Raw genomic sequence first — 16415 nt, 5'->3', positions numbered from 1 at the left:
GCAACATGACTGCGGATTACATGTCATCGATCCACGGGAGTAAACATGACCCCAAATGTTTGGCGGGGGTCAGAAGGAGAGCAGGGGGCGAGGATTAGGAACCTGTAAGACGATACCGCGAAGAGACATGAGCAAATCCAGCGTAAACACGTTTCCTCCCTCGCTCGCTCCCTCTTGAGGGTGACATTGTCAAAAAAAAAAGACAACAGAAGCAGCCCCCCCCAAAAGAAAGAACTTATACAACATGAAAAACAGATTCGCTAAGACTATTATTCGACATTTCGAAAATCTGGGCATCCGGTTTATTGGGGGAGCATTTCTCGCAAAACATGTTCTTTGTTTGCTCGTAATTTGAAGACAATGATGAGGCAATAATGTTTAGGATAGGATCCTGAAACTATGCAAAACTGTCCATTTTAATCTTCAACCCCCAGGAAAAAAAAAAACCAACAAAACGTACAACATGAAAACCAGATTCGGTAAGTTGGAGAGCCCGGGCCCCCACTTTTTTTTTTTTTTTTTTCAGAAAATGTAAGGTCTGACTTGTTGTTGTTGTTGTTGTTTGTTCGTTTGTTTGTTTTGTTTTGTATTGTTTTTGCTTGTCAGCCGATTTTGGGAGGGAAGCACAACAAAATCTGTCAAGCCTTTTTTTGTTTTGCTTGTCAGCCGCATTGGGTAGAGAAGTGGCAGCAAAATGTCCCCCCCCCCCCCATCGTGAAAACGGATCGATGTCCCTGTTCTCGTGAAGTCGGCCCGCTCACTTGAAAAAAAAAAAAAAAAAAAAAAACGAAACAAAAAATGAAGCGTCGGCCCTGATCAACACAAGAAAATTGGAATCCGTCTATTCTCTACACTTTATTCATGCATGGCACCACTATAGACCCCAAAGGGCCTAGCCAACGAGCGCGTGTCTATCGGGCTATAATACACAAAGAATTTAACCCCTGCTGGAATGTGTTTCGCACAATGGTGATATTTGTCTCCAAAATGTGAACAAGAATTACACACAAAAAAAGAATAAAATGAAATGGAAGAGGAAACACGTAGCAATGAATGGAAGTCCTAAGATCGACAGAGACATGTATACAAGAGCTACCATACATAATTAATGAGTTATTTCACTGTGATGTGATGGGTCGTCGTTGAGAGATTAGAATTTAGGATCTGACTCTGTCACACGTATCGTCATTTTTCCCATTATGATAATAATTAAAGCCAGGATTAGTGAACAATTCTAAAAACATGATTGCAGATATAAATTCTTGGTGAATGAATAGCTTTTGATTTCTAGAGCAGACACTAAAAGCGAATAAAGAGTCTAATCCTATAAAGTACATGACATGGCACCAACGTAAAGCCAAGTAAAATGCCAACCGTTCAATACGCAGAGCAAAAATTGCCATCAATGTTTCGCTTGCGAGGTCAGTGCAATGTCGCCCTCTATTGATGATAAATGAATAATGATGTAAACAAGATGGCGATGTGTCAATGGTGAAAGTCGTTGGAGTTGAAGTCCTTTCTGCATTTTCATCCGTACTTCGAAGACAGACATGATGACAGTACCATCCCAACGCAGGGATTAGATAGGATGCAGTATACAGACGTATTTTTGCTGCAACTATGTCAAGGTTGAAGTATTCAACTCCAGAAATAGTCGTCGATGGAGACAGTGGCCGCGGCGATGCTGACTGGGTTTCCGAAGCCAGCGGCAGCGATAATGTCAGCGGGTGTGTAGACCTATCACTTGACTTGGTTTGGTTAGGTGTATATAGAACCTCTACTCCTACAGGCTACAGTACACTGCGACTTCGACTTAACGATAGGGGCCTACCTAGAAATGTTAAATTAACAGGCTGCTGGCTAGGGATCTAAATTACTGGTAGGATTTTACTGGTTTCTCTATGTCCTGTAGTAAGAATTATGAACTTTTATTACTTCTTGGGATTATCTATTATTCAACTAAACAAATAATACAAAATCTACTGCACCGTGCAATACCGCCGGCCTACCTGACAAAGTGACAGAATAATCGGCATGTTGATTGCGGTCACTCACCAGGAAGAAGAAGAAGAAGAAGCATTGGGTAATTGTGCACTTTACGGCCCTACTACAGTAAATATACAGCTACTAGGCCTAAATTTACTATTACTAGACTTGGACAGTTCTAGAGTAAAATATCCCGTTTGCGGTAGTTTAAGCTTTGTTAAGGGTTTTTCCAACTTGTAAACAAATCAGGCAAATTATTTTCAACCATTTCATATATCATAGTCAGACAAGATTATTCATTAATGCAATTGTTTTCATAAAAGAAATTTACCATTGACCAACGCAGTTTTCATGATTTACCAGGGCAAAACCCGGCACAATTTTCGCCGACAAGGGCGATATGCGACGTAGTATTTCTGCTTGCGGCACGATGTAGGGTTGGGGGGTACCACGTATCGTCACCCTAACTAAGAATCTGTAGCTTGTTTATTCTAAAAATATAACACAAATCCGCCTAATTCTTACCTCAAATACTGTATGCCATAAATACTGCAGTTTTGAATGTCGTGACCGTCTCGTTGATTTTGAATCTCTGTTTTAAAATAGCGCAATTTTAGTGCGTGCGTTCCGTTTTCTTCGCGCAGCTAAAAAGGGAACCTTGCGATCGGCACCCCCTCCCCTCCACAGGTATACACGTGAATTTCACAGCATAGGTAATACACGTGAATTTCACAGGCCATAGGTAATACACGTGAATTTCACAGCCATGCGTCGTTACTGAGCGGATGTGTAATTTTAGCTTGGTTTGTTTGAGTTTGATTTTCGTTTCTTCGTTTTTATTGTCTTTATAGCTAATGACACTTAATCCCGTGCGTACCTTTTTGTTCTATACGCAAACAGCCATGATACGCAGGGTGCCGATGGGAAGGTGCCCTGCCGATAGGTGGTGCCCCAACCATACAATCCCTATGCAATACGCGCGTGCTCCGCGATCTTTAGCTGAACGCCTTCACATGTCTCGCGAACATTGCGTAAGCGCCAATTCCCATTGTGAAAGCACGTGAAAATAGCGGGCGCACATGCATTGGCCGCAAACAAGATCGCAAGTCTTTCTCATGTTTTTCTGAATTTTTTCGATGGTAGCATCCACTTTCCGAACAAAAATGGCGGCCCACATCGGCTCTCGAAAGTTCTATCTTATGTGAGGATATGTTTTCAAAATCCATGAGCAACGGGAAAACGACAAAAAATCAAGTTTCTTGGACCATTATTTCTTAATTGTTATGTTAAGAAGTACCGAAAATTTTATTTTGGATGCGATATGTTGTCATTTAGGTGAGAAAATTTCACTTTCGTCAGAGATCGTGCCCATTTTACCGGTTGGTTTTTGTTGATTGCTCGTGTGTTAGTATATATGTGTAGTGTGCATGTAACAGTGCAATGCTGTGTTTAGCGGTATATTACCGTGTATGTTGTACCTGCCGCGAACGGCTGCACGGCCGCTTACTGCCGCAGTTACTCTATACTAAGAGTCTACTTCTACAGATCTAGGTCTAGTCTAGGTCTAGTTGCGTAGTGTAATGTTAGAGTTAACCGTTAGTAGATCTAGAGGATTATCTGTGCGAGATTTTATTTTACCCTAATCGAGCAGTGCGCGAAGAGGCCCTCTATAGCTCTAACAATGTTACCTATCTATCACTATCAGGCACCGCGGGTCCGGTTCGACAGCATGTGTTCACTTCAGGTACTGTGCTGTCTGCATATGTGTGAGATTTCGCATTGGGATGCAGTGTATTTATGTGTCAAGTGAGTGTGCGTAATGAAAGCACTTACCGACTTACGGTACGCCACATGGTTGCTCTAACGCCCTTCCCTGGCCCTGCGCGGCGTGATTGAGAAGAGACAAACTGGGTGCTGTGCATTGGCACACAACGGAACACAGCCAGTGGTAAATTTTTGTCCTTCATTCATGATTTTAAATGAATGGACACCGCATTTACATCTCATGCGGGGGATCAATAGCTAACCTATCGCAGAGGACATTATGTGTATGTCCACTGCCATGCCTTGACGAAATTATTCTGTGAAATAATGAAAAAAAAAAATCGAAAATCTTATCCCAATTCTTCAGTTTGTTGTGTTTATGGTGTCTATACAGCACTACGGTTTGGATGCCATAGGCCATGTACACAGTTTAAGCAGCACCTCAGTCAACACAGCGCAAGCGCAGATCCCTGACATGCATAATTCATGTCACAACGAACCCACTGAGAATGCCTGCCGCTCCACCACTCAACTCCCGATTGCATACAGAATATCGATATCTCGACTATCAGCTGTGCGATCGCAGCAATGAGAGAGCTAAAAATATCTTGGCCTCTTCTCTCTCTGGCTCTCTCCGCTCCGCAATGCGCTTGCCAGGTCTTACCTCGTTGCTGATTGGCTGAGCCACGTCTGCATTGGCCGTGTGTATTGTGAGCACTGTCTCTCGCTTGCTGCATCGCTAGCATGAACAGCGCGTGTAGTCACTGCACGCTATCCCGCTCTCGTAACCCGTTTGTATGTACCCTAACAGCCTCACAGCGAGGTGTACTGTACATGGTATCAACGTAAAGCTTATCAATGGAGGAAAGCGATGATGTCATTTTCGTAAGGCATTGTGGGAGAGCTAGCCGACCAATGAGGGAAAACCTTTCATAGTTGAAAGCGATAGCAAACCGATCATCAACCGATACTAGCTTGCCGTCGTCTGCTAAGGTAGGGATCAACGGCATGGTGCGTGCAGTGCGCTGAGCAAGACATGACGTCATCGCTAGTGAACGGTGGGAGTGCAAACCGTAGTGTACAGTAATCAATTTAATACATGTAGTACCGTTCGCTTGTGTGGGTGGTTTGCGCGATTTGTGATGGGGTCAGGATGGATGAGGCATGAAAATATTCAAGTAACTGTTGTGGCTGGTAGCTGGGGTGTTCAAAATTGGAAGCTATTGTATCACAGACTTACTGCCAACTTTCTCACATTTTGTGCCATGATCATGGCAATTTTCTGCAATGTAACATTACAAATGTAAAGCTCGATATTCCTGCAGCGGAGAACAAAGGCACGCGATATCGGGATCGCACAGTGTTTGTTGTGTCAGCTATGCAGCTAGAAGCGCAGTGAGTGAAGCGGGCTTTTAGTGACCTTATCACTTGTCAAACGGCGTTCCATGCAGCAAGAGAAGCTCACCAGTTGCTCAGTGCGTGGTGGTTCATGGGATATCACCTTTGCGTACGGGGATGAGGTAACGATAATATAGGGCCGTATAGTGCACAATTGCCAAGCATTGTCCTTTTTCTAACTTACAATGTATGTGATGGCAAAAAATTGGGAAAGAAAGAAAAAAAAAACAGAGACGTAGAGTAGATCTAGTAGGATTAATGCAGAGATGGCAAGTTTCTCAACAGGCTTGGTGCGTTACAGGAGTCGCACTTAACTTTTTTTTAAAGTAGCCAAACGGACTACTTAGAATCAATTTTGACACTGAAGCAATATTTTGGCTTGCCAGACGGACTAGTAACTTCAGAATTTTATGATTTTTAGCTAGTCCAACATGATTTTTGGGTGGCCAATGGCCAGCGGACCATCGCCAATTTCGAACCCGGCGTTATAGTTGGGTGTCCAACACATCAACACCCTAATGTTTTTCTATCAATAGATGTACTTAAAATATCTCACAATTTGCCTGAAATTTTACTCACATAATCTACGGTATCGTTGTTTTTGCTGTTGATCTCGTTTATTATCAGGTTTTTCAGTAATATTTTGACATCTTCAAATCCCCAGTGAAGAATGCAAAACCACTGCATGTAGTCTCATGCGTGAAAAGTTTGTTCTTTACGTGCAGTGTTATAGGGTGTTGGTTTCAATGTACCATGTCGATGTGTTGGACACCTACTATACTACTTACTAGTGGGAGTGAGTAAACTGCAAGAGTGCAAAGCGGGGGTGGGGATGTGGTTGTAAACCCTCTCACACGGTAGGTAGCTTTTTCATTTTGGGATTAAAAATTGTGCAATTTGGTGCAGACTTACAGACTCTAATACAATTTAACTTGCATAATTCTCATCTACAGTTAGCCTGACCAGATGCCATGCGAAGAAGCACAGCGTCAGACAAGTTACAATACACCAATCTACTGAGACCCCTCGAACACAGCTACAAAACTACAAAACTGCTGAATGCAACTGTTGTTGTTGAAAATGTCTGCATTCTTATTACATATTTCACAAATTACTCACGTGAAACGAAATACTTTGACTATAAGCATGGCATATTAGTCCATAGTGAGCTCTCATGCAATGTAAACTGAGCAAAAATTGCAATTTCAAACTGGAAAGCTGACCATCGCAGCATGATTCCAAATACCTAAGCCCCAGCGTTGTAATGCAAATTTTGCTCAAAGATGATAGAACGCCACATAGCGGTGCACATGTATGTCGCAATAGCTCATAGCTAAATTCAAAGCTGGAACCACGGTGCTCTGTGTGCGTGCTGCTTTAGTGTCTCGCCAGCACGGTCGACAGCGCCACCTTTTCCCGATGTTTTTGCTGTGCTGCAACAACATTTCTAATCATTTCGAATCCAATGATGCATTTGCCCAAATTACATTATTTATGAGACTGCTGTCTTTTTTTTTTTCCTGCTGTTTTTATCACTGTTGTCTGTGTGTCATGGCCTGTGTGTACTTGTTGCTGTGGTCATTAGTGGATCATGTGATAACTGTGCATGGTTTAGTGTAATGTCCGCGCACTGGGCTTTATGTTGTGTGGTTTGCATGGACCAATATCAGCCACCACTTAAGCAGGAGCAGTGCTTAAACAGGAGAAGAACTTGTCTCCTGACCCTTCCCGATTAAGCAGTGACCACTGTATCATCAAATGTTATTCTAGTAACTCTGTGAAATGAAATATACATTGTAGGATCTTTTCTTACTAATGAGATGGGACACTTTTGCAAAGAAAGGGACATACATGTTATATACACCAACAGACACTGACATTGTCAGGGACATACATGTTATATACACCAACAGACACTGACATTGTCAGGGACATATATGTTATATGTGACCGTGCACCTCAAAACGAACATAAAATCGCACACACTGATTTTGCGTGAGGACTGAAAATAAGTGAAATGGGTCAACCTAGCCGAACTTGACTCTTTCATATTTTCTGAAAGAGTGGGTCTTCTTTTACATTATACTAAAATTTGGTATCATAAAACGGGCAAGAAAGTGTGTTTTTTCAGCAGTTTGTCTCGAACATTTTTGGTAGAATAGTGTGATTAGGTGTGTCTTTAGAATCCCTTTTTATGCCTCCGCCACGAAGTGGTGCCGGAGGCATTATGTTTTCGGGTTGTCCGTCCGTCCGTCCGTCCGTCCGTCCGTCCTTCCGTCCGTCCTTCTGTCCGTCCGTAATGAATTTTGTGGACAGGGTAACTACCAAAACCTTTTGAGGTATCCTAATGAAACTTGGCATGTATGTGTATTAGGGGGTGAAGTTGTGCCTATCAACTTTTGGGTGCACATGCTCAAGGTCAAAGGTCAAAAGGTCAAGGTCAAATGCTTAAAATTTTACTATTTCCCCCATATCTATGCAATGCCAGAAGATATTTTCTTGAAACTTAGTGTATACATGTACTACCCAATTAAGATTCTCTGGTGAAAGTTTGGGGTCATGAGGTCAAAAGGTCAAAGGTCAAAAGGTCAAGTAAAATGTTAAAATTTCACCTTTTTCTCTGTATCTTGGAAATTGTTCAAGGTATCTTCATGGAACATAGTGTATATGCATCTACTGACTGGCAGTGGTTATCTAGGGAATTTAGGGTTCATGGGGTCAAAGGTCAGGGGTCAAAGGTCAAGGGCAATACTTCAAAATCTTACTATTTTCCTTATATTTATGCAATGCCAGCAGGATATTTTTTTTTAAAACTTGATGTATGCATGTCTAACCCAATAGAGATTCTCTGGGATTTTTTTTTTTTTTGCCAAGAAGGTCAAAGGTCAAAAGGTCAAAGATCAAGTGAAAGTGCTGAACTTACTTTTTTCTCCATATCTCGGAAGTGGCTCAAGTTATCTTGAAACTTAGTACATGCTGAATTTATGTATGTTCTGCCAGACAGTGCTTCTCTTATAAATCAAAGGCCAGATGAAAATGATAACAATTTACTGTTCAATACAGAAATCGCGCTTTTTCTCCATACCTTGAAAATTACTCAGTGCATAAACTTATGAAATGGTCAAAGTCAAGTTAAAGTTCTTAAATCCCCAAATACATGCTCTCCTATTCATCCAATTAAACATAGGTCAAGGAAGGTAAACATTCAATACATTTGTGACAAACATGTCATTTTAATATTTTGCCAATTTTGTGAAAATGTAATCACACATTGTCCACATGTACTATAGACCTATTAGGAGAATCATGCATTATGGCGGAGGCATACCAGTCGCCATAGCGACATTTCTAGTTCATTTCTGAAAAAACCTTGTCCACACTCTTCACTTTCAACTGTAATAACTTTTGAAAGGATAGTGCTACTGCTTTGAAAGTTAACATTAATTATGGACAGAATGTGTTAATGAGGCATGCTTAATTTCAGTTTAATCTGATAATCCCTTCATTGTTGTTACTCTGGTGGTTTACTTCCTGTTTTTGTCCCATTCATCGCACAGCCAGCACGGTTTGGTAAAGATTAAGCGCTTGAATAGACACTGTACTTCAGAGCCTCTTTTCTCAGTTCACACTTTTCCTGAGTTTGTGCTTTCTTTCCAATATATAGATAGGTTAGGAGAGTCCATTTGATTTGAGTTATACATCATTTTAAAGCTTAACGTCTGCTCTTTCAGAATATGGTCTTAACTAAAAATTCATGTCTGGCGACTTTTTGTTTGTTTTGAGGTGCAGGGTCACATATACACTAACAGACATTGACATTGTCAGGGACATACACATGTAAGCATCAACTAACATAACAATAACAATAGGGATATGGGACATAACAGATATGTACTTATGTACAAGGATGTTAATGACATGTTATAGACATTGACAATGTACAGGTAATTGTATTATGGCCCTTCTGATGTTTTGAAATGTGAAGCCTAGATGTATACAAGCACCTGGTAGTTCATTATAGGGCAAGGGATTCCAATTCTGCCAAGTGCACCTTGCTGACACTCCATGTGTACAGCCTGTACACTGTATGTGTTGTGAATGATTTCAAAAGTATATGTTTCCCTCCAAGTGAAAGGTGAAAGAGTGAGATTCTTAAGGGCAGTTTTGCATGCTTTCCTTGATAAAGCCATTTTTTCTCATCGCTCTCTCCTACTCTAGTGGCTTGGAACCAGCCTGGAGCAGCTCTGTGGACAAAGCTTCAGGAGAGCTGTTTTATCTGGAAGCGGGGACGCCAATCCAGTCTCCACGACGACCAGATGAGGGAGTTTCTCCCCAGAAAGATGCGTCCTCGTCTAAAGCAAACAGGAAAGCCATCAGCCAACTGCAGAAGGTGCTGAAAGTGAAGAGCAGGGAATCTTCTCCCCAGTCCTCCCCAAATGGCAGCAGGTTCTTCTCCAGAACCCCACCTGGGAGAACTCACAAGGGTGCGATGCCGTCGTCGAGTCCGCATTCCCCCGCTGGCACGGGCAAGGATGTCACGCTGAAGGTGGGCACTTCTCCAGGCAGTGCCAAGGACAGCATTAGCACTCGCCTAAAAGCGTGGTTGGGGATAGTCCCCGGCAGGGGATCGCCGGAAATGCTGTTGAGGAGCAGTGAAATGAATGGAAGGGCACATCACAATGGAGGACCTGTGAAAGGAGATGATAGACTGATTGTAAAAGGACTCTTGCCAAGTGGGGCTGCCATGAAGTCTGCTGAAATTGAAATAGGTGAGTGCTACGCTTCTTCTTCACTTATATGTGACATTGCCTGTTATGAAGTCACTTACGTATATATTTAATTTTGATAATCAAAATGATGTTCTAATTTATTTCATGAATTTCAAACAAAATATATTTTTGCAGTAGAAGTGCACAACAGAAAACAAAGTGAATCAAAATTCACACAGGTACAGGAAGTCTCGAACACAGTGGCTGGAAGTTGCACTGCCAAGCTGATATTGCGTGAATGTGCTTATGATGCATTGAACTTTACACCATGTTCCCAGCAGCCACGGCAGCCCCATTTGCCTGAAACATGGTGTGCTGTGGATAGATGAGACACTCTCCTGTCTTGTTCATTCCAGTCCTCGCCCGTAGAACATTAGCTATCAGACCCTGTTTTCACGGTGTCTGGTCAGGCTAGACTATCAATTCATGTATTTTCCGCCACGTCCCGCTACGGACTGCCTCCAAGTTTTGTTACGGCCTAGTGCCATCATGTTTTGTTGCATTCACCCATTTTATTACGGCATACAAGGTGCCTCATTAATACCATGACTGCCATGGCAAATTATTTGACAGTTTAAAAATCGGACACGGCACCCACAGCAAGCACGGCCTGTCACGTTTGCCAATCCCCCCATTTCGCCGCATTGTCTCACGTCCACCCCGATTTGTCCACAGTGGTGGCCTGAAACATGACTGCCGTGGCCGCCGGGAACATAATGTAAAGGCAGCATTAGCACATTGCATTTGCAAATATAGAATGAAATATAATGAATGCATGCTTAGACAAGCATATATGTGCAAGATGTATCGTTTGTACATGCAGAGGTCTAGTCCATGAGTTTTACATCATGGATTTGATTCAGACTACCTTTGGGAATGTGTGCCTGTTTGTTGGTATTGTTATCAACATTTTGTATCAAAGTCTGTTTATCACGCGCATCATGAAGCATTTAAAATACCTCTACCATTCATTTTATCACAGTACATGTACACTGCTTACTAATGCTTCATTGGAATAAAAGCATGGTGCCTGAGGGACCAGTAGCAAAAACTGCTCTTTCAGTAGCCACACTGCTCTCCTACTCATCAACATTACAGGAGTATCTTTCTTTGTGTATGAGATCATTGCTTCACTTTTTATTTGTGACAGCGCCTGCAGTTGTAAAGCTTGTATTCATCTTTTGATTCCGAGCTGTTTGTAAGTAGTACACAGATCTTTTAATAGGAACCTGAGTTTTATTATCAGTTTGAACTTTGACCAAATATCTTTTTGGTTGCTAGATCGAAATGAATGCTGAAAAATATGGCAAACTGCAGAGTATGAAGAATGAAAAGGAGATGATACAAAAAAAGTTGATGTAGCCATTTTTAGAGTACAGAACCCAACAAAAGAAGCCTTTTATGATTTGAGTAGCAAATATGTAACTTCAATAATCATTACACATCTGTGAGTAAAGTACAGTGTATTGATTATGGCTTAGGATATCAGAGTTCCCACGATGTTCAGTTGCGCTTCAGTTTGCTCTTGAGCCTCGTGATGAGTAAGCAATAAGGCAAACAATTAAAATCCTGTAATCCTCTTAAACTTCTTATTGAGGGAATTGGGTTAACGATTGGTTGTTTCATTTAGTGATTAATTGCTATTAGAATTCATTTGAAATCAGGCCTCTAAACATTTATCGTTGTTTTAAAGAGGGAAAGAAGAGAGAGAAAAAGAAAAAATTGGGGCCCTATACAAATAATTTGTCCCAGACAATACTAACATACACAAAACAAACATTATGAATTTTGTAAATCTTAGAAATATTAAATGAGAATATTATATATAATATGATATTAAACATATGGTTGTAGAGGAAAAGTCATCCAGCAACAACAGCACCCCTACAAAATGTAAATCTTGTACATTGTATAATGTATGCATTCAACCCCCAACAAAATTTTGTAACTCGAAGTGTGCACAGGGGGCCTTGAGTGGAGCCATTATACCGAACAAAACAGTCATTGCACTATGACTGGAATGTGTTTTGTGATCAAATATCACTTGAAAGCTGGCAGTGCACGATTCTGATGACAGGGTATGGAAAGCACCAAGGGTTAAAGGTTATCCTGTGAGGTGTGAATTAATGTGTAATACGTGTAGACTACCAGGAATGGCCACAATGTGAGCTCAGATGTCAAATCTACAAAGTAGGCCTACAATGTACTTGTAACTAGGGAAGATTTACTGCCTGCATTATTTAGCACATATTTTCAGTTCTGCCTACATGTGCATGTAGTTAGTATTGAAAAAAAAAAAAAAGGATTGTAGTACATGTACATACTATTAATGGTACTTCAGTTGTATTCTGTGAGAAGGAAAACGGCATTGTAGTGTGAAGGAGAAGGAAGAGGAGGAAGTGTGGGTACATACACTTGTACTTGTACAATACAATGTACAGTTGTATGTTTACATACAATTTTCATTTGTATCATGACCTACATGTGTAACTTGATAGACTGGGGTTTTACCCATGGTAGTGTTGACATGTTTATTTATTTTGTATTCTCAAAGTGTTTTGATTGTCCCAAACAAGGCACACTGTATGACTTATTGTGAACATGCATAGAACTGTCAAATTAGACAGTGTAACCAAAAATCTAAGGCTTTACATTGTCCATTCTAACACATGATTACAGACATTGTGCACATACATCAAAAATGTATTTGGAACAAGTGTGAGGAACATACATGTACACCTTAAAAGTGCAGTGGGACACTCACTGTGTTTAGTAGGTACAATAAGCTTGAACTTATAGTGTAAACAGAATCAAACCTTAGAAGACAAAATTGAGCATAGTGCGGAATGGCACTGGAAGTGTTCAATGATGAGATTCCTGATCAATATGTTCCTAAGGTGGAATCTTGATGACTGTTACAATGTCATGTAAATCTAAAAGTCACAGAAGGGAAATATGAAATCCCATGACATTTCATCTCACAGAAGCACTGTACAATACACTCTGTACAATCTGTTTGTATCTTGTTGCAAAACATTGCTGTAGAGTTGAAAATTGGTGCTGACAATTGCAGTGTAAAGTACACTGTGAACAGTCACTGCTTGATTGAATGCCACTCTGTGTGTGTCCATTCAATACAAAAGGCACCAGTAGCTCAGTTTATTCACCACTCTGCCATTTTGAGGTCTAATGCACTGAGCAAACTTAACCCTCTATAGGGTCATATTTGTACAGCCAGAAGGCTTGATTTGTGTCACATAAAAAGCTAGCGAGTCTACATACATTATACACTGTCTACCAGTGAGTCAACTCTTATTTTGGTCTCTCACTGTTGCACAGAATATAAACACACACTTGTATGCAATGTTTTATGGATACAAAATAAGTACAAGAATTTAAGTACATTGATTACAAAATCTACTGGAAAGCTGTAACCAGTGGCCAACAAATAGTTTACATCTGTCTCATTTTCCCCCAATCTTAACCCTAATCAGGCTGGGGGGGGGGCCGCCCGCCCCCTCGACGTTTCGCGCAATGTCTTCGCAGCGCGATAAGCTCCCGCCGCGATGTTTCATGACTTTTTTCTTTCAAGTATCGCGCAACTTTTGAGACCAAAATTGTTGCGCCCATGCGTACCGTTTTGAGGCAATGCCCGTTCGAAAAAAATTTGTCAACCCCAAAATTGCTCCAAAATGTGATTTTGTGTACAAATCCAATGCAAATTGTGTTTTTTCAATTAATTCACATAAAAATTCATATCTTGACTTAGAATGGACAAAATTAATTTATTTTAGCATAATAAAGCCTCGAAAAATGTCTGTGACAAATTTTGGCCAAAAAACAAACAAAAACAAAAGGTCGAAAAACAAAGAAATACATAAGAAATTCAAAAAAACAATCAAATACATAAGAAATTAATTTCGATACAGATTTTTTTTTTATCCTGTGTCTCAGGAGAATGATACAAGAAACATTTTAAAAAAGAAATTAGCTTAATTAGAGCATTAATACGTGATTTAGAGCCCAAAACTGATTTTATGCATAAATTGCAATGATTAATTAATATAAAATTTAAGAAAAATTTTTCGGAGAAAGCAACCATACATTTTGATAGTATACGTCACGGGCGTCGCGTGTGCCGATTTTCGGCGCGATCACGCGTTCCATAGGCGAGATCTGAAGGGGGGGCGGAATCCCCCCCCCCCCCCCCCAGATATAGCATAGCCAAAAAAGCCCAGCCTGATTAGGGTTAATGCTGATTGCACTCTGAGGATACTTTTTGTCATGAATACAGTATTATTTCAATGTGAGCTACAAATGTAATTGGGTTTTTTCCGATCCATATGACATGCACACATCAGAAGGAGTCAAGCCTGTGACACCTGTTTATAACTGAGAGAGTGTTCAGTGCACTCAATATATTATAAATCTGTGCATAACGACATTCTTACATATGAAGACAGTGTATTTAAATCATTACAATTTAGTTTCTTTCCAGTAAAGCTGTACGTACAAATGTTGGTATCCAATGAAAGACCTTCTGTAGTTTCTGTGTGCACTCCACAGTGCAGCTTTAGATAACCTCATGAATTTTCCTGTTTAAATAGTCTTTGTTGAAGAAAGAACAGTGAATATATGAAAATTTTATCAGTCTTGAAACCTTTGACAGTAAATAGAGTAATGCTACATCTCAATATACTCTTAAACTCTCCCTCTATAGGTGATTGTATCTCATCGATCAATGGTGTCCCTGTAACCTACTCCTCAGTGGAGGCTGTTCTAAACTCAATGGAACCAGTCAAACAGGTGAGTGAAATTTGTGACTTCCCATCATGTTTTTGGTTTGTAAACAATTTACTGTAGAACAGAATATATTTGTGGCATGAAAATTTCGCAAATTGGAGCCGACAGCCTTTCTCGCAGCATGACATTTTCGCGAATTGCCACTGGCATCCAATGCATATTGTGTAGGCAAGAACTTTTGCATGCATTTTAATTTCACGAATGTTGGCGCTCGCGAAATTCGCGAAATTAAAATACACGCGAACATTCCTCGCTTTACAGTACATTCATGATATGTGGCCAAAACAAAATACATGTAAAATGGGAACAGTGAAAATGCATCAAAGATATTTAAAGCTGTTTCATCCTTGAAAGATCTGTAACGGATGTCATCAGTTACATTATGTATGTGTACTCTTTTCTTCTGGCTGCTAATCTCCTCTAGAAATGTAACTGACTTGATATGCCTACAGGTAGTTACTAGGAGCAGTTGAACTGTGAATTAATCTTCCCATTGAAAGCTCTGCTGCTTTCTGCATTTGAAGCGCCTATGCTGATGTTTAATATCTGGAGTCCTTCCTGTTAGATTTATAAAGCCCTTTCCTGGCGTCTGAGCTGCAGATGTTATCTGATTAATTGAATTTAAATAGCACCCAACTCCAAAGGGTCTTGCAATTTGCTTTGGAAGGTGGTAAAGTAAGGAGGCAATATGAAATTCAAGTTTAGATAGCTTTGGGTTTTTTTAAATTTTTCATCTCAGGTCAGTGGTAAGAAGTGGTGATGGAATATTGTAAAGTTTGGTAACTTCCACTATGATTGAGCAAATTGCTCCCTTCTCCCGTGCAAAATCCATACCGATACTCGCAAGTGCAGATGTACATGTATGAAACATTGGCTTTCATAGAATAATGGTTTCGCAATTTATGCATGTAGACAGCACACATATCCATGCTCTTGTTCATCTTCAAGTAAAATGACCAATGACTTTGTTGTGTTAACCCGTTGAGGACGAGTCCCGAGTATACTCGGGCAAGTGTCTATGGGAAATGCATGTTGTAGCAAAATCAAACCGTCCTCAACGGGTTAATATCATAGTGCACTGGCAGCTACATGTATTCACTCTGTTGAGTTGTTTGATTCATCACACTTTGTGCAGGTGAGGCTATTTGTGGAGCGAGCCGGCAGCAGGTCTTCTGGCGGCATTCACCCCTCCCCCCTCCCGGCCAGGCCACCCAATGGCACCCTGGTGCGGATGCTCAACAGCATTGCTGATGCAGGAAGCAAGCAGCAGCTGCAGCAGCAACCTGTTCAGGGCTTAGAGGAGAACGTTCCTTCCGCAGTCATGTATCTCACACTGGTGCGCGACTCGGACGATGATGATGCTCAGGTTAGTTTGACACGACTTTAGACAGATGGGATGTGATTGACACCTGTCAAGTAAAAACAAACATTCACTATTCTGATGGAAAAATATGTCTGCCATGTAGCCACAAATTACAGTCAAACATTTCTCAATTTTGATCCTGCAGCTAACATTTAGGGCACACATTGAGTACAATTAAATCATTTTGATCCAAAATAAACATGAAAAAATGAATTGTGAATGTAGTGTATCACATATGATTAGAAAAGAGGAAAGTAGTTACGAGTGTTGAATGTATATTATTTCTGGATGTCATGGTAGATGTTTAAGTTTATCATTAAAAATTGAAGTGG

General features: G+C 40.6%; 1 protein-coding gene across 1 annotated transcript in view; it reads left to right on the top strand.

Annotated features, from left to right (window-relative positions):
* LOC139732399 (protein inturned-like) overlaps positions 1–16415 on the top strand; it is a 69629-nt gene that overhangs the window by 38974 nt on the left and 14240 nt on the right. The window contains exons 2-4 of the mRNA XM_071643264.1: positions 9367–9917; positions 14638–14723; positions 15856–16086. Of these exons, the coding sequence (XP_071499365.1) occupies positions 9367–9917; positions 14638–14723; positions 15856–16086 (868 nt within the window). The remainder of the gene's footprint in view (positions 1–9366; positions 9918–14637; positions 14724–15855; positions 16087–16415) is intronic.

Source organism: Diadema antillarum, unplaced genomic scaffold, assembly GCF_040938485.1.
Source record: "Diadema antillarum isolate AM-2024a unplaced genomic scaffold, OU_Dant_1.0 seq00000420_RagTag, whole genome shotgun sequence".
Taxonomy (NCBI): Eukaryota; Metazoa; Echinodermata; class Echinoidea; order Diadematoida; family Diadematidae; genus Diadema; species Diadema antillarum.
Note: the sequence above shows the minus strand (reverse complement) of the source record. Positions and strands in the feature narration are given on the sequence as shown.